Genomic DNA, 23398 nt, shown 5'->3' with positions numbered 1-23398 from the left:
AAAGAAGTACAAGGGAAAAAAAAAAAAAAGACAAGCAAAAACCAGTCTGAGAAGACTCATAGAACTGTTGGTCACAGGTGAGCTGTGAACGCCTCTAGTCCCACCTCCCACAGGGAGAAGGCCAGCACCAAGACCACATCAGGATCAGATCAGCCATGGCTTTGTCTAGCCAAGTCTTGAACACTTTTAAGGACAACCACCTCCGAAGCTGCTTTCTGAACAGCCCATTCCAATGCTGCACCACAGTTTACACCTCTCAGACTGCGATTTGGATGAACAGAGGCAAGATAGAAACAATCTGAACAGATCAATATTAGCAGAATGCAGTACAGTTCTATACAACCATCTCTAGCATTTAAAGATACAATCAGGTGTCTTACTTGTGACTTGCCAAAGTTCGAAAAGCAACACATTCAAATCAGTTATTGTTAAGTCAATTAAATTCTGTGGGAACAACCCTATATGGTCTTTGCCTTCCCCCTCGAAAAGAACGAAAATGTTACTTCTGTTAATGAGTGGTATGTGATCCTAACAGGAGCATGAAGAGGATGGTCATTAGAGGCAATGCAAGGAGATGAAAAGAAAACAAACAGGATTACTTTCACTTAGAGAAAAACAAGCAAAATATATGACTGGCTATGCAAAATGAAGGACATAGAAAATATAAGGCACTTAATATTTATCTTGTCTTGCAATACAAAAGTAAGGGAACAGCAACTGAAATTAAGGCAACGAATGTAAAAATGGCAACCTTTTTAAAACACAAACCGTAACTGACCCGTGGGAATTGCAGTCTTGAGCTAAAACTCCAAGCTTAATAGGAGACTTTAAAAATTACTACAGATACCTACTTATGCTACTAAGGATAACAATAACGTATAAAAACAGTAAAACCCCTTGTTTGCCAGGCAAATCAACAATTAATCTGCCTATATTTAAAAAGTAAATGTCTTCATATGTATAGATTGTTCCATTTGCTTATTATAGCCCCTTCACATCTTTTTCTGAAGCATCTGGTCCTCAGTATTCCTAGATTTACAGTATCTAATTAGGTTGAGTATTGATCCAAAAATCCCTTTGCTTCTAAAAACGCCCCCAAGTACACAGAAACACTTAATAGTCTCACCTTTACAGTTAGCAGTTACGATTTCAGGCCTAGAGTGACACTTTTCCCCTCCCCTTAATCCATCCCCAAACACGCACACAGACAAATCCCAGCCACTTTGTATTCTGGGACAGCAGGCACTGATACCTAAAATTTATTGCGCATACTGTTTAATGTAAAGGGAAACGGAAAAACCTATTCAATTTGATTTCAACAAGCATTTTCTCTTGAAATTTGACCAAAGTCATTCCATATTCTTTTATAGATTTCTTTGTTCTGTATTTCATTTAGTTAAGGTTGTTCAGGAATACTTCTTAGCCATTTAATAATACACATTTCAGGAGTAATAAGCTCCAAGGAAATAACCAGCTATTTTCACATGAAGTCCATTTTGTGGACTGCTGACCAAAGTGTAACATAAAATCAAGGCAAGTATAAGTCTTGTTTGGAAAACACATTTTCATAAGGGTCATCAGAAAGGTTTGTAAGTTCCCCCCTTACGGCCCCCTCCCCAAGCCTAAGCCAACGGACGATAATTTTTGTAGGGGCAACAGAATACCACTTGTTGTCTCCTTAGAACATACAAGCAGGCTGCTTCTTGACAGCTCGAGGGGAAGGGCGCTTAATGCTTACACTGTGAACTTAGCAGGAAGCGCTTGAGCTGTCATTAAGGGACCTGTAGGCTGGCCATCTGCAGCCTGGAATGAAAACGCTGCGCTCTCTGGCAATGATGATACTAATAAGGCTATACAGTTTTTACACAAATAAAAATAAGATAGTGACTTTTTAGCTGTCCCTGGGAAAGAGATTATATAGTATATATATGGGATTGTTCTGTAATTAATCCCGGGTTTCAGCCAAACATGCTTACAAAGTTGTAAAAAAAAAAAAAAAAAAAATTTCTAAGCCTATACCCATTGAGTTCGATGATCATAGGATGAAGACTCTATTAGTACTCAGGTCTGTCCAAGAAAATGCAGAATAAAAGCACCCCAGGAGCATACCTCTGCTCCTCTCTGTTTACAGTGCTGGTTAAGATAAACTCACTAAGTAACAAAGAAAAATGGCTTATTTTTTCACAGAAGTAAACTTTCTTCACCTTTAGTCATCCCTTGCAGTCTAATTGTAGGTAAAATTACATAAATATGATGTCTAGTACATCTTGTTCTCATTGGCATAGAGTACAGACTGAAAAAGGTTAAAGTATGTTCTCTTGGTGACCAACTGACTTTGGGAATATATAAATTGATGATGACTCCATCTTAAACTCATCCGTTTCAACTGAGTACAGGTCAATACAAACAAGAGTCGTCAATGGTTTCAGATGGAAAATCTCATCAGTTCCATTTCTAATGATATAGTATATATACTGTACAAACTGTTCTGCCACTGTTATTGGCAAATAAACAGGGGACAAAGAGAGAAAACAACAGCTAAAGTAACCTTTTAAGGATTGTTTCCTTCACATTGGCATGGAGAAGCTGACACTGCCATTGGCAATGCTGCAGACGCAGGGCTACCAGTCACATCAGTCTTTTGAGAGGGTTTTTTAAAAAAAGACAGTATTTTACTAGGGCTTATTAAAACATAGCCCAGTCTAAGTTCCCAATTTTCAGAATGAATAAAAGAACTACTGGCATCAATTAATGATCCATATTTGTAATAATTTTCTCTCTGCTGTGTTGACTAGGACTAGCATTCACGTGTTTATTTTCTTGCAAAGAAATAGGTCTTGAATGAATAATCTGCTAAAGATTCTCCTTATTCTAATAAGAAAGTGCTTTTCCAGACAAATGTGCTAAAACATTTTATATGCTTTTCCTTAATTAGCTGCCTTTTTTCCTTACCATATTATGAAGACTTCATGAAATTTCATGGAAGATTATCTTCATTTCTGAACACTGAAGAGAGGTTTTCTTTATGTTCTGGTGTGTGGGGTATTTATACTTTGTTTATCACTAGATGGTATTACATATAAACCCCACATCTCTACAAGTTTAAAAAGTTCACAATTGACAGTGCTGTGTGACTTTTTTTTTTTAATATTTAGACCTTACTCCATTGAAGGAGGTTTTGAGAAGTGACCCATTGTGCACTATAAAAAGTTATCCATGTAGTACTTCAGTTTCCTTGTTCATCCACTACTTCATTTAAGGATGGATTATTTCTAACGAAGCAAAGTATGGGTATTCAGATAACAAAACTCAGAATGTACTCAACGGCAGGTCCATAAATACATGCAAGTCTGGACCTGTTCAAGAGAAACCAGTATGTTTCTATACAGTAACAACAGGCTGGTGGAGGGCTTATGGTCAAGACAGTACGTTCTCCCTCTTACGTGGAATTCCTAATCCTTGTCTTGCAACTACCTAATATTTGGTTTTACTTCCTTTTCGTCTGCTTCATCCTCACTGTCATCAACCTGCTGAATGACCAAGTCGCTTGACCCATCCTCCACAATCTCCACATCAGATCTGTTGTCTTCCCCATAGTGCCACCTGGAATCCTTATCCCCATCTTGTGGAAATTCAAGGGGTGCTTCAGCCTCCAAGTCAATGCGAATACTGTCTATGCCAGCTTCAGCCAAACACTCATTACAGAGTCTGTAACGTCTTGTCCCCTCTTGGACCACTTGTCCCGTTAGCTCAGTCACGTGGCGTTTACACTTTCTGCAGATAGGCTTACAAGCCTGATGAATCTAGGAAAATTAAAAAGGGTAAGTTTGATAACGTATCCACAAAGAAGTGTTTTTTAAGATGATAAAAAATAGGGCTGGAGTAGCGTCAAGTGGTACTGTTAACTCATTTTGAAAGACAGTCAAACACTAAAAATTAAACCATCACAGGTGCTGTAATTGCCCACTTAAGCTCTGTTACAGGACTTGCATAGAACAGTACCTTTGCGAGCCATCAATTAACAAAGAAATTCACTCCCTTTCACACAAATTATGCTTCAAATTGACTTCAGCAAAACCACATTAATTATCTATTACCTCTTCTTTAGAGAAGTCAATATATCAACTAGATACATTTGTACTGTGTTTAATTATGCTGAGACATATTTACACATGAAACAAATCATGCAGTTACTAAAATACATACTGTTCGAAAATGGCTACTTAGGTGATCTAGCCTGCTAAACCTTTTCCCACATGCCTCACAAGGGTAAGGACGCTCTCCTGTGTGACAGCGAAGGTGACGCTTTAGGTCTGCTTTTCTTTTCACCACATGAGTGCAGAATGGGCACTTGAACCTCATCCTGGGCAGGTCATCTGTTGGAAAATAACGGGATTAAAGAAATTAAGTCATGACATGTCTAGTCATGTAATGCTCTAGGAAAAGGCATTCTATGGGGAGAGTAACATCACTTCTATTAAAAAAAAATATGATCATAGGTCTTTTCAGGCACAAAGATCTTGTGTTTTCCTGTAAATTACACAGGAGTGCAACAAAGGAAAAGAAGTGGACTGAGCGCTATATTAAAATGAGCCTAAAAATATCCCAGATCATGACTTAAATTTGCGAAATGAAGCTGTAGACACACCAAAGATGATGTCTTTTGAAAGGCTGGTTTTAATAAACTTGGTACTTCAGTCATTCACCATTATTAAAAAACCAGAGGAGTTAAAATTTCCAAAACTTACATTTCCGGACAATACAGATGTCTTTTTTGCAATTGTACACTCGCTCAGTAAAGCCCATTTTCTCACGGACAGGACAGCTCACAGACAACTGTGTACCCACAGCATGAAAACCAACTCTTACCTTCAGCCCAGCTTCCCATGACACCCAGAATGGAGGGCATACTCGCGTACTGCTCGTCTGCTTTTGCAGACTTCGATTTACTGGACGAACGGGGTGATTCACGCTCCTGCTGCGACACAGCCAAGCTCCTCGGTATCACGTCAGACCCCTGGCCATACTGGTATCCCACGTGAGGAGATTCAACTTCGCTTTCAATCTGCACTTGCTCCTCAGACGGAGCAATATGGCCAGTGGGCTCGGCAGCCCTGTCCTCCAGCTTGCTTGATTTATAGTGAGGAATGTCAGAAGGTTGCTGCAGTCCCAGGTGCCGGGATTTCTTCATGGAATCCTGCCTTTGCTCGTGTTTGGACAGCTGTTGCTGGGCATTTCTTTGCGAAGTTGGATAGTAGCTGAAGTTGCTCCAAGCATTTCCACCCATCATACATGTCCCTTGATCTGGACTTAAGTGCGAATGCGGGGGGCTGTTTTCTGCCCTCCAGCCTGCGCTGTACAAGCAGGACCGGTCCACGCCGTTTGAATTCACGTCTTTGTCCGACAGACTGAAGTAGCGATCCTTCTCCTTCTCACTGATGTCCAGCGATGACTTAATGAACGTTTTACACACACTGATAACATCGGTCATCTGCAGATAGCTAGCAGCCGACATGACTTCGATCACATTCTGACCGGTGAGAGACAGTTTGCCTGAATACACAAAATCTAGAATAACTGTAAATGTGTCAGGAGAAAATGCCTGGAAAGTAGCTGTCGTCGGCTGGCTCGTCTCCTTCGAGCTCTGCGAAAGCAGCATTTTGAAATAGCCGCTGCTGGCAAACAGCACATTGCGATGTGCTTTGAACACCTTTCCCTCGACCAGGATATTGCAGTCGCAGAACAAGTCTTGCCTGCGCTGCTCATTTAGTTGCTGCAAGAGGTGAAACTGATGGGAAGAAATCTCCATTCCAGAAACGATGAAATGAAGCGTCGCTCTAGAAAAGAACAGAATTAGACTCTTGACTTCAGCGTCGTGCAACTCTGCCAAAGATATCAGACCCGATTTTCAGATATTCTTACAAATAGTCTTATTTAAATCTATAAATATATTTAAAATGCGATATGCACAACCGTGCATTCTTCTTCCAAGAAGAAAAAGGTGATGGAGAAGGCGGATAAAGCAGCACGCGTTATTTGGCAGAGCCGTGCGGGCGGCAGCCGGGAGCATCTCCTTCCCGGGGATCTGCGCACCCCGCAGGCAGCTGCACGGCCCGCAGGCGTTCCCCAAGGAGACGAGGAGCCCTGCAGCAGCGGCGGCTGAGGACCGCGGCCGGGCCTTGAGCCGACGGCGCCGCACGCCCGCTCCGCCCGGGCTCCGGCCCTCGCCGCCGAAGGGACCAGGAACGGGACGCGGCGGCGGCAGAGCCCGGGCGGCCGCAGCCCTCCCGGCCCGGGCTCCCCCGGCATTGGCGGAGGCCGCCGTCACTCACCCGCCCGCCCGGCCGAATTGGTCGCTCGACCGCGGGGAGCCCGGCACGCCCGACGGCGCCGGACCCGCCCGCCACAGCGCGGAGGCCCCCGCTCCCGCCGCGGGGCCCGCAGCCCCGGCGCCCGCCACCGCTCCGGGCGGTTGCGCGCTACCCCCCGCCCCGCTCCTCCGCCGGGCCAGGCGCGCAGCCCGGAGCCGCCCGCCTGAGCGCGGCCCCCCGCCGCCGCTCCGCCGCCTTCCCGGCAGCTCCCCGCCACGCTGCCGCCGCCCTGTGCCGGGCGCCCGGCGTGGCCCGAGCCGCTCCCGCCCGGCCGCCCGCAGCCTCCCGCGCCGGCAGCGCCCCCGCCGCCCCCTCGCCCGCCCGCGCTCGCCGCCCGCCCGCCGCCCGCTCCTGCTCCCGCGCAGCCCCTTTGTTGCCGCGCCCGGCTCCTCGCAGCCGCGCCCGGGGCTGCAAATGGCGCCCGCGTAGGACGCCGGGCAGCCCGAGGAGCGACCGGCTCCCGGGGGCAGCTGCCCGCGGGCCGCCGCACACCGACCCCGGCGCCCGCGGAGACTGCGGAGCCCGGGGCCGCCTCCCGCTGCCCCTCAGAGCAGGGCTCGCTCCGGGGCCGTGTCCGCCCCCCAGTCCCAACGCCCAGCCCGGCCTGCCGAGCCGCCACTCACCGGCTGGGTCCTGCGGGCGGCGGCCGCCGAGCCGAGGGGAGGGGAGCGGGCGGAGGATGCGGGGTCCCCGGCCCCGCGTCGGGGCTCGCCGTGGCTGGAGGCGACGCGCCGGTCCCGCAGCCCCGAGCCCTGGCAGCCCGAACGTGAGAGAAACAAAAGGTATTTGCTGACGTGGGCGTTGGACAGAGACGCCCGAGGGCTGGGGACACAATTAAAGGGGCAACGCACCGACTGCAAGCGCAGCCCAGCGGCTGCCTGCGCCTGCTCGCCCCGCAGCCGGGGCTGCTCGCCCCTTTCCACTCCCCCAGGCAGCCCGGGAGGGGATGGGATGCCCTAGATGCTGCCTTCTCACGCCTTTATGTATAGCTGGGGCCTTGGTGACCCAAATCCTTCTTTAACGTGCTTGCAGCTTCCTCGAAGGGAGATGCAAGATGTTTTTTTTCTGTTCATATGTGTTACCTTCTGAAAAAAAACAAGTCTGAAATCCTGTTACCTGAACCTCTCGCCTTCTCTTACTGGACGTTTGGGATCTTTCTCCTTCCTCTTCTTATGACCAGGGTCTTTCCTGTGCTCTTGACACCCCAGTTATTTCTCATAAATATTTGTTTTCCCATGGGAGCCATTCTGCCTTAGCCATATCCTTTGTGCCCTTTTTAGCTTTCCCTTCCATAAACTTAAGACATTCCATCTTGAAACAACTTATGTTCCTTTCCCTGCTATGGCAGAATGAGAAAGACATCTAAAGACTCTTTCCTCTGACAGAAACATTCTTCCAGTATATCACATACATCCATTCATATTGGATTTTTATCGTTTTATATGTTGCAAAATATATTCCATTTGTATTTTTCGCCAGCTTAATTCTCCCTTTTTAATAAACATCCGTAGTTTTGTAAATTCCTTCTTTCAAATGCAGGCCACACTTTTACAATCTTTCATAAGAGCCATTCTGCTTGTGTAAGACTCCACTCTGTACCTGACCAGCTTAAATTAATCGTTCTTGAACATGACAGTGATTGGAGTTTACACAGTATTTTGTGTGAATCTTTTGAGTCCACTGGGCAATGGTGTTAATCATCAACGGAAAAGTTTTCGATGTTATGTACCTACAGCTGACCAGCCTTTTCCAGCCACGTCACATTGCCGCTCCGTAGTCACCCTCTGATCGGGTGCAAATTTCATGTTGTTTATCTTGGTTTTACACTCAAGTCTAAAGAGTGTATCAGCAGGACTGATTCAAAGCCAGCCCAGAGGACCAGGAGCATCTTTGTCCTCGTTGTTCCCCTTTCAGGGTAACACAACGCAACCCTAGCATCCCAGCTTCTCACAGCTCTTCCTGTGAATTAATAGTGCATGCCTGCACGCTGAATCCTGTATGAGCCCTGGGTCCCTCGTGTTGAAGAGTGGATACAGGAACCTGAAGCGGTTCGGAGCGGGAAAAGGGAAACGATAAAATCTGGCACAGCTTTGTACAAATGTCTGTGGAGTGGAAGATAGCCAATCTAGGAAAAACATGAAGCAGGTGAGATAGATGGAAATCTATAAAATCATAAGAAGATCAACAGACACGGTTCACTGCTTATTCCAGTGTAAGAGGAAGGCAGATGAAGCTCGCAGGTGGCAGGGTCGCAGCAGACCAGAGGATGTGGTTCTGTGCATAACTGGAACGGCTCGCCACGGGCTCTTGCGGGTGTGAAATGCCTGTCAGGGTCACAGGGACATACCGGACACGGTCATGGGACAGACTCGAGAGCTATGTACAGAAATGTCCTGTGCCTTCAGAATTCCCCAAGTCACAAATTGTAGGAGACTGGAGGAGTATTCAGGTAAAAATACTGCTTGGTGTGTTCTTCCATAGAGCAACTGATTTTGACTCAAAAGTCTCGAGTTGGGGGAATTTCACAGAACTTAGTCTATTGCCAGCTAACATAAACTTTCAATTACTGATTCTGGTATGGAGAAATGAAGATGACAAACAATAAAACAATCGCTTAGGTTGTTTAATATAAACCAGAAAATTTATTTGCAGGATCAGGTTTTAATACTGCTTGAATTCATTCCTCTAAAGTTTGATTTTGACTGTCAATTCAACTAGGTAGCACCTCTTTTTATATAACATTCTACATACTTTTTCGGATCCATGCCCAAATTATTTCAGCTGCTGAAAACTTCCTTTTGAAAAGAATTATTTGTAGCTATTTGTTCTGTTTGACTTAGCTGACTTTTCGGGTAATCAGTACTTTCATTTGTGTGTTGCAGAGTGCTCTGCGTTGTAGTTTGTATCAATATTAATGGGACCTCAAGGGTTCTCCATCTGCTAGGAACAGATAATAGAATTTAAAAAGTAGGGAAAAAATGCAGTGGTATCTAGAGTAGCTTAATTAGAATTTTTAAAGCTGTTGGAAGTGCTTTACTCGGAATACTTCAGAAACCTTGCCCAAGAGTCTGCGCAGTGCAGCTAGGGATGGCCAGGGAACAGACTTTGGTTTTCTCATGCATAGGGACTGATTTCGTCCTGTTTTGCACAATAATACATCACAAACAATCCACTGATTCTGGAAATGGATTTAGTTGTTTAATCTACTCCTTTGGTTTGTATTTCTCACTTTTAGAGTAACTGTTTCTAGCCGAGAAAGTTCCAATTGAAGCTGAGATATTGTTTGGAGCGTTTATCCGATGGGAATAAACTCGGCAACTATGTGGAGGCAGTGGTTCTCACAGCAACAGGAGGAGTGTTGCACAGCAAGACTAATAGTCTGCTTTTTAGAGAGCAAGTTACAAATTACTTTTAAAAAATTACTATTCTAGTGCTGATACAAAAATTATTAACATAAATTTTGCATTGTCTTATTCAGGTTTTGGTAACCAAATATAGTTAACAGTAACACCAGTTAAAATATTTCAGTTTTCTTTAAAATAAATGTTTCTGAAAAATCACAGACTTCAGTTATGATATATTTTCTGACTTTAAATGTACAGTGATATGTCTTGCCAAAGAAAATTCAAGAGCTTATACCAGAACAACTGAAGTACCATAGTTCAAAGGCTGACATGCATTGATTCATGAGATTAATTAGCTGGAGTTGCAATGGATTTTTCACAAATGTGTGAGTAAAGTAATATGCATTTAACAAGGGTTTTATTTTTAATTTTGAAGATACAAGTAAAATTGCCTAGAACCTTGGGCTAAAGCAACACAATTTCTTTCATTTTTCTACCACTGAAGAAATAGCTGCAATTTTTTTCTGATGAATCAGAAACGTACCATACTTGGGGAATTAATTAGCTGCCTTTTTTTTTTCCACATTGGATCTAAAAATGCATTTAATGAGAAAATGTGAACAGCAGGAATTTTAATCCATGCTCTTGCAAAAATTGTTGCTTTTAAAATAGTGTTCTACGTCTTAAAGGAAAAGTAATTTTCTGATAACATTTTGTTTGTTTAAAAGCTTTTGAGAAAATTTATGTGGCTTAAAAATGTATTTTTTTTTTAGTAGTTCATAGATGAGTTGCTAATTGTTCCATGTCAGGAAACTTCTCAGTGTTACAGGACGTAATGCCTTGAGGAATACAAATTATGCAAGGTAAGACCACGTCACCATGTGGTGGTGCAGCCACCGGGCCACTCTGAGACGTCAGGATAAGCCCCATTGTGCTGTTATTTTGGATGCAGTGCGGTGATCTGGGCGTCAGGCACCCCTGGGCCATCCGCTGCCTCAACTGCCGACCGGAAGGACTGAGCAGGAGTTGTGGCCAGAATGGAGAGTACTGACCGAAGCCAGGCATCTCGGGATCCTACAAACAGCGATCCGAAGGTGAGACCCTTGGAGCACTCCGGGACTGCAGCGGGCTGTGAGACAGGATCTGCCCTGAGCTGGGACGCCTCTGAGTGGATTTTGTGAGGACTGAAAGATCATCTGTCGACGATTTCACAAGGACTCAAAGGCCTGATTCCACGAGGTGCACCCACCGTCTGTTGATGAATGCCAGCACATAAAAGTGAGTAATCCATGAAACTCATGAAAAGGGAAACTCTAATCACAGGTTAACCTCTGGCTGTGTGAGTGGGTGGGTGGGTGCCATTTGGTTCAGAACGACTTGCCTGCCTGTGTGCGATTTGATTCAGAATTATTTGTCTGCCTGTAAGTGTGATTTGATTTAACCTTCCTCTGCGTGTGCAACCCTGCCGGAAGCTTCGGGTGACTCTTGGGATTCTTGAATCTTTAGCTAAGTCACTAGTCACTATTTTGGTTGTAACAAATTCCATTGAATCTCTCTGCTAGATTGGCTAATGACTAAGTGCTGTTAATAATTATACAACCTAATCTTGTGATCTATCTCAAAAATATTAGTAAATCCTAAATTGCTGCTAAACCAAAGCTGTGTAACAAAATCCTATTTGTAAGACACCAGAATGAAAGAGCTTTTAAAGTTACACAGACATGGTATGGAGATAGGGGAACCGCAAGCAAGACACCAGAAATGAATGAAGAATGAGATTACAGTTTTCATCTAATACACTGCCAGCTTATATTTGGCTTTAGTTTATTTGCCTCGGCATCACCTTCACTGTTATCAGCTTTCCATGCGATGAAGCCAGTAGACTCAGCCACGGTTTCTGTAGTTGTCTTCACGCAGATCCTGAGCCGCATCCTTGTTGTCTTCTACTACAAATGCTTGTTCAGCTTCCAGGTCACCAGGAGATCCCTTCATTTTCCAAAATGAAGAGGAAATCATAACACACCGTCCTAAAATACTGAGTACAGGGAGGAATCGTGGATCTGCCAGTACGCCTCACAGAAACTGAACAGGCTATCTTGTGAACAAAGTTTACAGCTTGGGACAAGGCCGATATTTGATGGCAGTGCTAGCAGAGGCAGCAGCTGTACAAGCATCTTAGCATAACTGGTCAGTAGCTTCTTCTCTACTCAGAACCCCAATTCATAATTCTGCACCAGTAGAATTAAATCAAATACTTGATCGGCATATTCTTAGCTTCAGCACAGCTTCCCTTAACACCTAAAACTGTGAGCATATTTGCATACAGCTCATCTATGTTAATCTAAATATGATGTATGTTCTCATCTATATATTATATGTTAATATATTATATGTTCTCATCTGTGTCATCTAAACAATTCATTCTCCCCAAATCATTAGCAAGGTCTTTGACAACCTCTCCTCCCCTTTGATTGCCCTGCACCCCTGCTTTCCTTCTCCCACACCCAGGTTTGGGGGAAAGAACCATTTACACCTGACGATAGCCCTCACCCCACAGCGAAAGAGTCCTTTTCACCAAGGATAGTCACAGCTCGGTGGCCTTCAGAGCCAGGGAGACAAGAGTGGGTGAGTGCTTCAGCACCCTACATCTTTCATGTCAAAAATGAAAAAATGTGTCCTTACTGTGAGATTAGTATTTGTTTAATGTTTTCTGTTCAACTAGAAAAGAACCACGCTACATACAACAATATAAACATATATAGTACATACACAATTTAACATACAATAAAGACAAATTCAGTAATCCACCCCTGTAGAAAAAAGTTACAAAAAGCACTTAAAGATTTGATCCCCACCCCTTGAAAAGTGTAAATTGCCTATATGGTGTTGATGCACATTAATTCTCAACGCTGGTTCAATTTGTTTTTCTCCCTCCCGCCCTGATACATACGCTCACAGACATCTCGGCATCAGGACAGGCACACTCGGAGATCTGGCAGCTTGAGGTAAAACATCAGTGCAACTTTTCTGTTACCGACCTGCAGAAAACGTCCAGTTATTAAGTCTGGAAAGGTCGGCTGGGTTTGCACTGCCGCCTGGGTGGGACTCTGGGTTGTCTGTGAAGGCTGCAAAGCTTTTGTAAAACACTGTAAAGACTCACCATACAGAACTTTACGTGATCTTTTTCCCATATAGAACTATTGATCCCAAATACCTGTGGAAGCAGAGCACCAGATGTCAGTCCCTTCTTTCACTCCCTAGCACCATCTTTCTTATCAAAATAATCTGCTTAATGTTGGATACTGTTTCTTCTTTGTGTTTTTTTTTAAAAGTACCCTTATTTTGCTTGTACTAGAGCAGTTTTTAAGAAGTCATAATCTGCTATGTTTAAAAATTCAGTTAACAAGAAAAGAAGAGTTAAAACAGTGAAAAATGTAAAAAAATTATGGACATTCAGAGAAAGCTGGGGTAACTGAATTTCACATACATCAGATTCAGATGACATTTTCATTTGTACCGGTTGGTGTTTTAGGACAATTTACTTTTGATTGAACTACTCCACTGATCTGTCTAGAGATACTGCATTAACTGGCAACATTCGCACGCTAGTTTTCAAAAGTGAAAATCTTCCTCTCCTGCCTCAACAAATATACAGCATCTTGTTTAATAATCCAGTGCTATTACTGTACTGGTTTTCACTTGAACAGATCCTGGAATGGGCTTGGAGATTTACGAAGGTCCATGAATTTACCCATAAATCCATCTGCATGATGGTATCTAAAATAAGCAGGCTCTAAAATCAGGGCATCTTCCCAAAGTGTTAACTCTTGTTTAGTTTTGTGAGTATTCTAGTTTTCAGTTTCCTGCAGGAGGAGAGAAGAATCCGCCAAGTCTCCGAAGACCAAGGTATTCAAAAGTTTTTGTGATCTAGAAATAGCTGTTACCGTTACCAACAACTATTATTTAACAACAAAATATGTCTGTCTTGTATTAGAAAGACAAACAACTACAAGAAGAAAGCCATTTCAAAGCAAGCTTCCTATTTTTGTTTGAGTGATATACACTGGTTTTGGTCAGAACCCACATACCTTAGTTATTAACAAGCAAACAAGACAGAATTTGAGAAATCAGTAGCACAGTTATTGGCTCCAAAATTAAATTTGCGTTCATATAATTCCCCTCCAACCCAAAAAGAAGTCTGCAGCTAAAAATTAAAATAAGCCTTGCCACTGAAGAACTTTAAGAATTTCTAAGAGCTGAATTGGTTTCTAATTCTGCAAAACTGTCAGTGTATGCTTAAATTTTACCCTTGTAACTAGTCTTGTGATCAGTGTGAGTCTAAGCCTTCACAGGTTATGCTAAAGGCATTTTTTTCTTTTTAATTTACTAGTATCCAGACATCTGCCTATAACCATTTAATAAAAACCAAAAAGGTGTTATATTCACTGGTTGTGTTTTAGTAAAACTGCTCTGCTGACCTTCATGGCAGAGATGATGACATCCTAACTGTAACTCCAGACCTAAAAGCAGCTCTGTGTGGGCACGCACACCACGCATACGTGTATAAATGGAGCCGCTAGCAAGGTCTGAACAACTTCATGCCCTTTATACTCTCATACAGGTTGCTAATAGTTCTAGACATGCAGGAAATCTGAATTTCAAACAATCCAACAAAAGGCAAGCCAAACTGTCTTCAGTTATTTGGCTGACATGTCAACAGTGGCCTTTAAGAGAAGAAATGCAATCTCTATGGTCATGTTAAAGGGCACTGTCAACTTAAGTTGGATCAAAATATCTTTAATACTAACAAAAATGCCTTAATGATTAAAAAAAAACCAAAACCAACAAGTTTCAAAATATGAAAAATTCCCAGGCATTTCTGAAACAAAAATGTATAAAGCTAAAGATCCCAACAAAATAAAACTGAACAGATTTCACTGTTTGAATGAAAACAGTGAAAAGAAAGAAGGGGTTATTGCATTTTTCATTGATTCAGAATATTCTAGATCAACAGGTAAATACAGGTTTTAAATATGATAGTCTGTAAAAGCAGGTTTAAAGAATTCCACTTGTGAAATATCCAATAGCATTAAAAATTATCTGCAAAGAATATTTGGGAGTCTGTTCCCCCCGCATGTATTTTACTGTAGGCATCTGACAGCATTTTCTTCTAGCTAGGATCAGGGACTGCTTCCCAGTTGCATGGATTTTTCTCACCCAGCATGAAAAATTAAAAGCTTTAAAAAGAGTTTAAAAAGTTAAGATGATTATAAAATGACAAAAAAATGGTAAGGAAACAAAGTCAGTGTTAATAATATACAAGATTTTCTAAAAAAACCCCACAAAAAACAGCTAGCTGGGTTTTAAGTTGACAGCATACTTTTAATCCTTTCCTACCAAGAATCCGATTCTTGCTAGCAAAGTGTCTATCACCAGAAATGGATATATTAATTTGCAATTCCCAGAAATCGAAATATGAGCCTTAATCTAGACACTCCCAGGTTTACTCAGTCAACTTTTGAACAGTAAAAAATTCAGAGCAACCCTCTCAGAGAGTTTTATTTTCTAGACAATCAAAAAACTCCAGAATGCTCCAAGATCCACAAATATAGTTAAGTCACTTCTACAAATAAGGTTCGGTTTATAAGAATTTGTCATTTAAACTAGACTAAAGGACTTCAGTTATGAAACTGCCTTACAAAACATCAGTAAATTAAATAACCACATTTGGAAGATTTACAAGGTCTTGCACCAAGAGGTTAAATGCACTATGAATACCAGTGCAACATGTATTCCTTTAGTGAAATACAGTGCAATTATGTGCAAAAGTATGTTAAAACGTATACTCCTAAACAAAGTCAATTACGTAGAGCTAAGACTTTAAAATATGTAGTCTGCATAGCCTTCAAAAAACTTTGAGAAAGAGATTATATTAGAAATAACTTTCCTAAGAACATTATTTTTGATTCTTCACTAAGCACCATATGAATATTTTAAAACAGCTACATCATTTTCTCAAAGCTCGTAGAGGCTGGATCCACAATGGAAGATTTCAGGAAAAACATCCAAAAACTAGGTGGAAAGCACAGCAAACAGATTTACATGAACCTCTGGTCACAAGAATGTGGATAAACTACATCCTCCTCTAAATACAAAGGTTGAAAGACTCCACTGAAACAACGCAGCACAATGTGACAGATCCACAGGAAACATCGATTTTGGTGGTCACCTTCAAGCCGGAATGTGAATGGCGCACCCCCCGCCCGCACCCCTCACCCAGCGCTACACAGACCTTAACACAGCTCCGTTCTCTACGCACAAGACACACAAGAACACAATCTCTAAGACCAAAGAAAGCAGGCTGAAGTAAAATCGCTGAAGGTCTCTGCAGTGATTCCTGCAGCTCATACTACATGCAGACTTTTGCAAGAGGTGAATTTTCCCAACTCTGAATATCTTCACAGTTTCAGAGTTAGCTGGCCCGCACCTCAGCACAGCTCAGCCGTGCGGGAAGCTACATCTTCTGGCAGTTTAATTGTGGCACCCTAGCCAGAACCATGCTCAGCTGATATTCCCTGTCTAGCGGCCTCTACCAATATTTACAATGAGGTGGCATCTTCATGCTAGAATGACCAGAGATGGGGCTGCCTGGTCACTGAATATCATCTTGGATCCCTGTTTACATTCTTATCTCACTTTCATTAGCAAGTTAGTCTCCCCACAGACACAGATATCGTGTCTCTTTTTCACGTATTCTCATATGCAGAAGTCCTTCCTTTATCACATACAAGAAAATACCCTCTTGGATGGGCTCAACAAAAAGAGAGTAGTAGTCCAAAAGACTAGCCCCAGTAGCTTGGAGGTGTCATTTTCAAATGTGCTAAGATGATTTACAAGCCCACGTTTTGCTCAGATTTTCCAAAGTGCTAAGGACCCAAAACCACAGCAGGATTTTCAAAGGAGCTCAGCTCCAAATCTGGAATCTACGTGAGTTGTCTCTTCAATGGTCTTCATTTAGAGGACTCAGATAGGGATACAGAGCCCTGAATTTCTCAAAGATCTTTTCCCAGAGAGATTTTTCCATGATGATGTGTGTCACTATGATACTGTTCAGCAATTAGAAACTCAAATTTACAGATGACCTGGAGTAGGGACTACTGAAAGCTTATGCAACTGAAGTCACAGAAAATAAACGTAGCGAGTGATGCCAGTATCTTCTTGCGAAGGTGGCACTCATCAAGAACTCAGACCAGAGAGACGTTTCAAAACAAGTCTCTCTACCTTCTGCTGTTTTCAGGAATCACTAGTAAAGTGACTTGTTTAAAAAGAAGGTTGTTTCTTCTTTCCTCATCCTACTTGATCTGCCAATGAATTCTTAACTGCATCTGTGACCTCAGGATCACCTCTCACAGGTAAATTGTGACATCACTCTAAGACGACTGTTTCACTGTAGGATGAAGCAGAGAAGCTGAAGTGTTCTTTTTCAGTATGTAAACTAAAAGCATAAGGTATGCAAAAAAAACCCTGGTTAAATCAGAGGGCTCTTTGGTTTTCAGGTCCCATCTACTATCTACCAAGTGTAAAGTCTTTACACTAAAACCCTCAAGAAGCACTGTCTTAAGTGGGAGGAACTGCTCATTCTTTGTCAGCCACGACCGTCTACAGGCTTGTGAGCTAGCACTTACTCCAGCTAGAAAGACTCGTACAATTTGCCTTTTCATGAAACATTCACAAACATAGTAAAGAAGCATTAACAGTCTTATTTCACAGTATTTTTCAGTTTTGTCTCTTCATTAGGAAACAGTAGGTTACCCATAAGCAACAAGGCTTTCTGTTGGTGGTGCGTTTTCTTCTAAAGCTTCCCAGCTTGATTTTTGATAGCTTATATCAACTTGGTACTGGAAAGGTAAAAAAATCTCACCCCCTTTGAAAGCCAACCTATCTATCCCAGCAAAGAAACATGAGGTCCACACTGAAGTTTGTTTTTTTGTTCTTTAAAAAAAAAACAACAGTACTTGGATAAATTCACACAACAACAGAAACCATGAGAAAGATCACCAAAGACTAGAAGGAGATATAGTGAAAGAAAAGGAATTGCATACAAAGAGGCTAGTAAAAATTTCTGAGATTTCCTACCCAACCGCTTCAAAAAGGGTATTCAGAGCTCTTTTATATGCATAGCTCAGATATTCATATTTATAACTGCTCCTAAGCTACACCTGCTGTGAATCTGGCTATTTAATCTACCAGAATCAGAATTCTCAAGTAACCGGACTGACAGCTTTTAACTTTCACTGAAAAAAGCTGAAGAGAATTGGGCAGTTCACTTAGTCTGAGAGACCAGGACACTAGACACCATAATGTGGGCTCAGTATTTCTTAAGCCAATACTACTAATGTCTAAATGACATTAGAGACACATCTGAAGATCTGTAGTCTGAGCTCTTGAGAGAGGAAGATGCAGTAAAAACAATTCAGAAAGAGAAGCTTGCTCTCTCAATACCTATAATTAAGGACACGTGAAAAATATTTATTCTTACTGTCTATGCTTTCATCAGCAGCATATTTTTGTTATCCTGGTTTGTCTGCCCTGGTTTCCAGGTCAAATCCAGTCTAAGCAAACACTTAAAGTTTACAATTTAGATAATACTGTCCTAACACAGGAGGATCACAACTTAGTGTAGAAAAGTCCCAGGTAATGGATGAAAACTGCATTTCTTTAACGGAACCATCAGAGAGAAGACGGTGCCCCTTTTAGATCAGGGACTAAGGACCATGACAGCATTATTGGAAGAAACTCGTTATCAAAACAAACCAGAGATGTTCCACCTACAAAATCAAAACTAGGAGGCAGAGACACCACTGGGAATTGCTCAAGTAGAACCTCTGTGAACCCCGACAGAAGATTCTTCACAGATTTCTGGTGCGCAGCACTGAAAACTTAAAGGTATTAAAAATTCCAATTCTCCCTGCTCTTCTATTAAAAAATGGAATAATAAAACCCAGCACTGTCTCACTAGCTGGGCAAATACGCAGTTTTCTGTTGCTGACCAACCACTGTGAGGGAGACACTTCAAACGCTCCCACTCTCCTCTCACTGCTACATAAGTGTTTCTCGGTCTGATAAACTCCTGTGGATTTCCTGCTTGTCATCACCGTCAGCATCATCATCATCAGCTGGATCGTTTTCCTCTCCAGACTCCACATATATGGGCCAGTCGTTATCGGCATCACCCTTCTCTTGGCCTTCTGATGGAGGTTCCATTAGGCTGAGGTTAATGGGCATCGAGTCCTCGTGGGTGGTGGTCACGCACGTGCAGCTGTCGCACAAGCCAAAGCGGCGTAATCCTTGAGACAGGCTACTCGTGAACGTTCTCCTGCAACCTTTACAGATAATTGGCTTGTTTGATCGATGCACCTGAAGTTAAAAACAAAACACTATGGTAAAAAAAAAAAGGCAATCTGCCTTCTTGCTTTAGCTCTTTCTGGGGTGCTGGTTTGCATATATTCCCAGAACGGAAAAACATCTTAAGCTGGAAAAATAGCTTAAGCTACAGGGCAGATGATCCCATCACATTTCCAGCAACAAAGATTGGGGGCTACATTAAGTACTAACGATCCAACTATCAGTGGCTTAAACTTGTTATTGGAAAAGTTTTGTCTCACATTCACAACAATGATTTTGTCCAACGTATTTTGGGAAACACTATCGGGAAACGCCAAGAACTTTTATAAATTTCCTGATACACATAATCTTTCAAACTTACACTTAGAGCATGGCTCCGAAGGTGTTCCTGCCGAGTGAAACGTTTCCCACACGTCTCACAGGGGTAGGGTCTCTCACCTGTGTGAGAGCGAATGTGCCGCTTCAGTATTCCTTTCTGTTTAGCCGTGTAGGGGCAGAATGGACATTTGTGAAGCTTGATGGGCACAACTAAGACATCACCTTTTGGGGAGAAAACACAACGTATTAGGTTAGGCAGTTCACCAGCGTTAGCTGTGTTGGCTTCTTACCCTCCGTGCTGCACATCTGAGTCAGGATGGTTGCACTTTCCCCTCTTGTTGTATTTGGCTTACCTGGAATTTCCATAGGCTGTGCAGTTGCAGAAGACGTTCATGCAGCTGCAGATGGCCCAGTCCCTTGAAAATCAGCCTGCCTGTACTGACACAGCTGATACTCCAAGGGAGTTGGCTCACAACAGAAAAACAATTTTATTTTAAGAAGCCATTTAATTAGGTGCCAAAATTTTGCTTTTAGTGCAGTGGAGCCTCTGCACTATCTCAGCCATAGAAAGTCTCCTGTTTTGTTTTTTTTTTTAAGATACCATTAGCATTAAACAGCATTAAAAATTAAAATCTTTAACGCAAACTACAGGTAGAAGTAGTCCAATGTTTCCCATGTGCTTTTACAAAGTGCATAAATTTAGATGTGGGGAACCCATCTAAAAATATGAATGCTTGTTTCTGCTGCCATTCACATTAGCCATTCAGTCGGTAATAACAAGATGAAGGACTCCAATACATTTGCTGATAATATTTTACTACTCCGAAAATCAAACTATATGTACACAAGTAATATGTAATTTGTGAAGTCATATGCAAAAAGAGAATTAAATTTGAAGATCACATTATAGAAAAACGTGGGTATTGCTAAGTTTTTCGGCATCAGCCCAGATAGGAGCTTCCTTTCCAGCACGAAGGCTGACATGTTATACTAAAAGATTCGTTTTCCCTGTTCCAGGTACTGATTGAGCAAAGTGCTTGCGTATCAAGCCTTGAGCTCTGCAACAGTTCCACCAACGCAGGTGGGGCTGTAGAACATTCCTTGTGCTATTGTCCAGCCCAGGCTCAAAAAAAGGAGTGTCCAGTGTTACCGTGTGGCTATCAAGGGAAATTCATCTCACCCGATTTTGGACCTTCACAAGGTATTGCTAATTCCTGCTGCACATTCAGAGCTCTGTTTGAAAACAGAAAACCAGTTCTTAGGCCTGCCTTGCTTCCAGGCTCTCCAGACCTGCCCGTTTACCCTCCGTCAGCTGCGAAGGGGACCAGGAGGACTGGACAGATGCAGACACTTGCAGTAAGGGGCATTTATCTCATCTGTCACCCCAAATGCGCAAGAGCACCGTTCTTTTATCAGGACTTTGCATTTCTCATTCCTTGTGCCTCGTGAAAATTGAAAGATAGCAGGACCATTAAAAGCTGAGAAGAGATACTTCCATTCTACTAAATGCTTACGATGTTTGGTTTTAGCAGAGAAACACAACTGAATGCAAGGTCTGGGTTTTTTTCCCCACTCCTATTTAAAGCACATCTACCATTAACATTCCTAATATGTTGTCACAACACCCGATGTTCTCCATCACATTCTAGCAGCATTTCCCTTTTAATGATTCATTAACAGTCTGAAGATTTTAAGAGGGAAAAAAAGCGAGCAAAGTTTGTGTGCATGTTAGATGCTCTTGCCTTGCTACACGTCAAAAACCACAGGCAAGGCCTGGTGGCAGCACTCTGTTCTGAGAACTTCAGTCTTCTGGTGACTGTATGACTGGATTTGTAATTTTTCTCAGAGTCCTTATTTTAAAGCAGTGAGAGACAATATTGGTTTTATTGGCTTTAAGATCACACGTCCATGCTTGAGCTGGAAATGACATGAATGTGAGCTTGCTATCTGGAGTCAATATTCAGTCTGCTGCCCGCACCATTATCGCATTTGTCACATCCTAAACAGTGATGGCACTCGCAGCGCCTGTCGGAGCCGCCTCCCCTCGTCATAAGGCAGCTTGGACAAGGCAAGCTGTGCACCAACATTACCGTGAGCAGATAAAATGCTCAAATCCTTATTTTCCACTTCAGAAGAGATGAATATGGACATGACCTTCTCTTCTCCAAGTCCCTGACATTGCTGCTAGGAGATATTCCTGCTGGCGGGAGACATCCCAACAGGCGCTGGGCTTGGGAAAGCAGTGGAACCTGGGTGACCAGCAGCTGCAAAGCGCGTCTGCCTCTAGAAGTAAAAGTTAAGACTTGTCTCTATGCAATATCGCAGAGTTTAAAGCTTTCAGTGCTCTTTAAAGAATTTCTAGGTATCGCTCAGTATTGAACAAAACCGATTTCTGCCCTTTTGAAGTTCAAAGTAACAGCACACAGACTATCATCCAGCAACCGACGCGCTGGCAGGAGCTCCAGCGGAATGAGCTCCTTCTGCTCTGTCAGGTTCTCCAGCAGATCCCTCTTGCAGCAGCTCGACTTATCTTTCCAGCTGCTCTTTGTAATGCTAACATTATGAGAGGAAGATTAGTTTTAAAAATTCACCTGCCATGCAACAAGGTCCCAGATGAGATCGTTTATTATAGCAGCATCACCCGCAGCAAGCTCCAGGATGTTTCAGTAAAAGCTGCTAGAAATACTTACCTCCCAAGCACTGCACTGAATAAACGAGTACAGCTTGAAGTCCAGAACAACAGTTTATTTTGCTACGGCATAATATTCAGCAATATATTCCTGAACAGGAACTCGAGTAACAAAGGAAGTCGCACAACTACACACTTTCCACCTCGATTACACAGACTGCGCCCTCCCGGGGTCCTCTCACCTGCGTCCTCACCATACCAGTCGCTGTGAATGTCCATCATGGAACTCATGGCTACCCCTGCGTCCTCCGGCCTACCCTCAAAGCCCCGGACAAAGTGATGAACCACATCATCCTTTCTCTGTGCCGAGCTGTTGCGCAACAGGGCCTCCAGGAATTGTTTCATGTGGTAGTTATTGCAGGCCAGGTCCATCGCCTGCCCGCCGTGCAGCCCCTCTTCCATCTGCTCGAGGGACAACGGCGTCGGGTACTGCGGCAGCCGTTCGCCCACCTCCACCTCGACTTCATCCGAGTCAAACTCTACTTTGGGTTCCACCCCCTTGGGCAGGGAGGAATTAACGTCGTCAGGGGAGTCGCTGCTCACAGGGTCCCTGACCACCAGCTCCAGGGGATGGCAGCTGCTGCATGCCCCGCAGGGAGGGTCCCGCTGGCAATCCGAGACCCGCTCCTTCTCCTGCGGGGACGAGCCGGAGGCAGAGCACTGGCTCTTGGCGCCGTACGAGGGGCCCTCCCTCGCAGCGCTCCCGCTATCAGCCTGATAGAAAGCCGCTTCTCGCTCTATCTTCCTGCAAATATCCAGCGATGACCTTATGTACGTCTTGCAGAAGTTGACCACGTCGGTCATCTGCAAATAGCTAGCCGCAGACATCACCTCGATGACGTTCTCCCCGCAGAGATCCAGCTTCCCGGAGTAAAGGAAATCCAGGATGACGGAGAAGGCCTCCGAGGTGACGATGTCGAGCGAGGCGGTGCTGTGGCGGCCGCTGTCCTGGATGTAGTGGATCAGCAGGGCTCGGAAATAGCCGCTGTTGGCGAACAAAATGTTCTTGTGGGCTTTGAAGATCCTCCCCTCCACGATGATGCTGCAGTCGCAGAAGAAGTCCCTCTTGCGCTGCTCGTTGAGCTCCCCCAGTAGCTTGGCGTAGTACGACTGCATCTCCATCGCCGCCGGGGCCAGCCCACGGCGCCGGCAGCGGGAGGGCTCCCGCGGGGCTCCCGGGGCCCACCCCCGCCAGTCTCTCCCCGCAGCCGCCGCTGCCCTCGGGCGGCCCGGGAGCGGGCCCCGCCGCGCAGACCCCCGGCCCTGCCCGC

The 23398-nt window shown here is 43.6% G+C and overlaps 2 protein-coding genes across 2 annotated transcripts; both read right to left on the bottom strand.

The window, feature by feature from the left end:
- Positions 1 to 205: 205 nt before the first annotated feature.
- Positions 206 to 7118, bottom strand: ZBTB8A (zinc finger and BTB domain containing 8A). The gene is made up of 4 exons (XM_075438103.1): positions 6995 to 7118; positions 4870 to 5837; positions 4207 to 4376; positions 206 to 3803 (listed from the first exon to the last, which is right to left on the bottom strand). Exons 2-4 carry the CDS (start codon positions 5807 to 5809, stop codon positions 3471 to 3473), a joined length of 1443 nt encoding a protein of 480 aa, XP_075294218.1. The 5' UTR covers positions 5810 to 5837; positions 6995 to 7118; the 3' UTR covers positions 206 to 3470.
- A 5332-nt stretch (positions 7119 to 12450) lies between these two features.
- ZBTB8B (zinc finger and BTB domain containing 8B) lies at positions 12451 to 23382 on the bottom strand. The gene is made up of 3 exons (XM_009931284.2): positions 22310 to 23382; positions 19482 to 19660; positions 12451 to 19132 (listed from the first exon to the last, which is right to left on the bottom strand). The coding sequence occupies exons 1-3, from the start codon at positions 23247 to 23249 to the stop codon at positions 18815 to 18817; spliced, it is 1437 nt and encodes a 478-aa protein (XP_009929586.2). The 5' UTR covers positions 23250 to 23382; the 3' UTR covers positions 12451 to 18814.
- Positions 23383 to 23398: the final 16 nt, after the last annotated feature.

This window comes from Opisthocomus hoazin, chromosome 17 (assembly GCF_030867145.1).
Source record: "Opisthocomus hoazin isolate bOpiHoa1 chromosome 17, bOpiHoa1.hap1, whole genome shotgun sequence".
Classification (NCBI taxonomy): Eukaryota; Metazoa; Chordata; class Aves; order Opisthocomiformes; family Opisthocomidae; genus Opisthocomus; species Opisthocomus hoazin.
The sequence above is the reverse complement of the archived record's forward strand: the minus strand, read 5'-3'. Positions and strand labels throughout refer to the sequence as shown.

What these genes read in the sequence shown, in the direction of transcription:
- ZBTB8A (XM_075438103.1), bottom strand. Translation starts at nt 5,809, where the DNA reads ATGGAGATTTCTTCCCATCAGTTTCACCTCTTGCAGCAACTAAATGAG. An exon ending in CATGGGAAGCTGGGCTGAAG is followed by an intron (nt 4,377 to 4,869) that starts GTAAGAGTTGGT and finishes ATTTTCCAACAG; the next exon opens with ATGACCTGCCCAGGATGAGG. An exon ending in TAAGTAGCCATTTTCGAACA is followed by an intron (nt 3,804 to 4,206) that starts GTATGTATTTTA and finishes TAATTTTCCTAG; the next exon opens with ATTCATCAGGCTTGTAAGCC.
- ZBTB8B (XM_009931284.2), bottom strand. Translation starts at nt 23,249, where the DNA reads ATGGAGATGCAGTCGTACTACGCCAAGCTACTGGGGGAGCTCAACGAG. An exon ending in CTGGTATGGTGAGGACGCAG is followed by an intron (nt 19,661 to 22,309) that starts GTGAGAGGACCC and finishes TCTCCCCAAAAG; the next exon opens with GTGATGTCTTAGTTGTGCCC. An exon ending in TTCGGAGCCATGCTCTAAGT is followed by an intron (nt 19,133 to 19,481) that starts GTAAGTTTGAAA and finishes TTTTAACTTCAG; the next exon opens with GTGCATCGATCAAACAAGCC.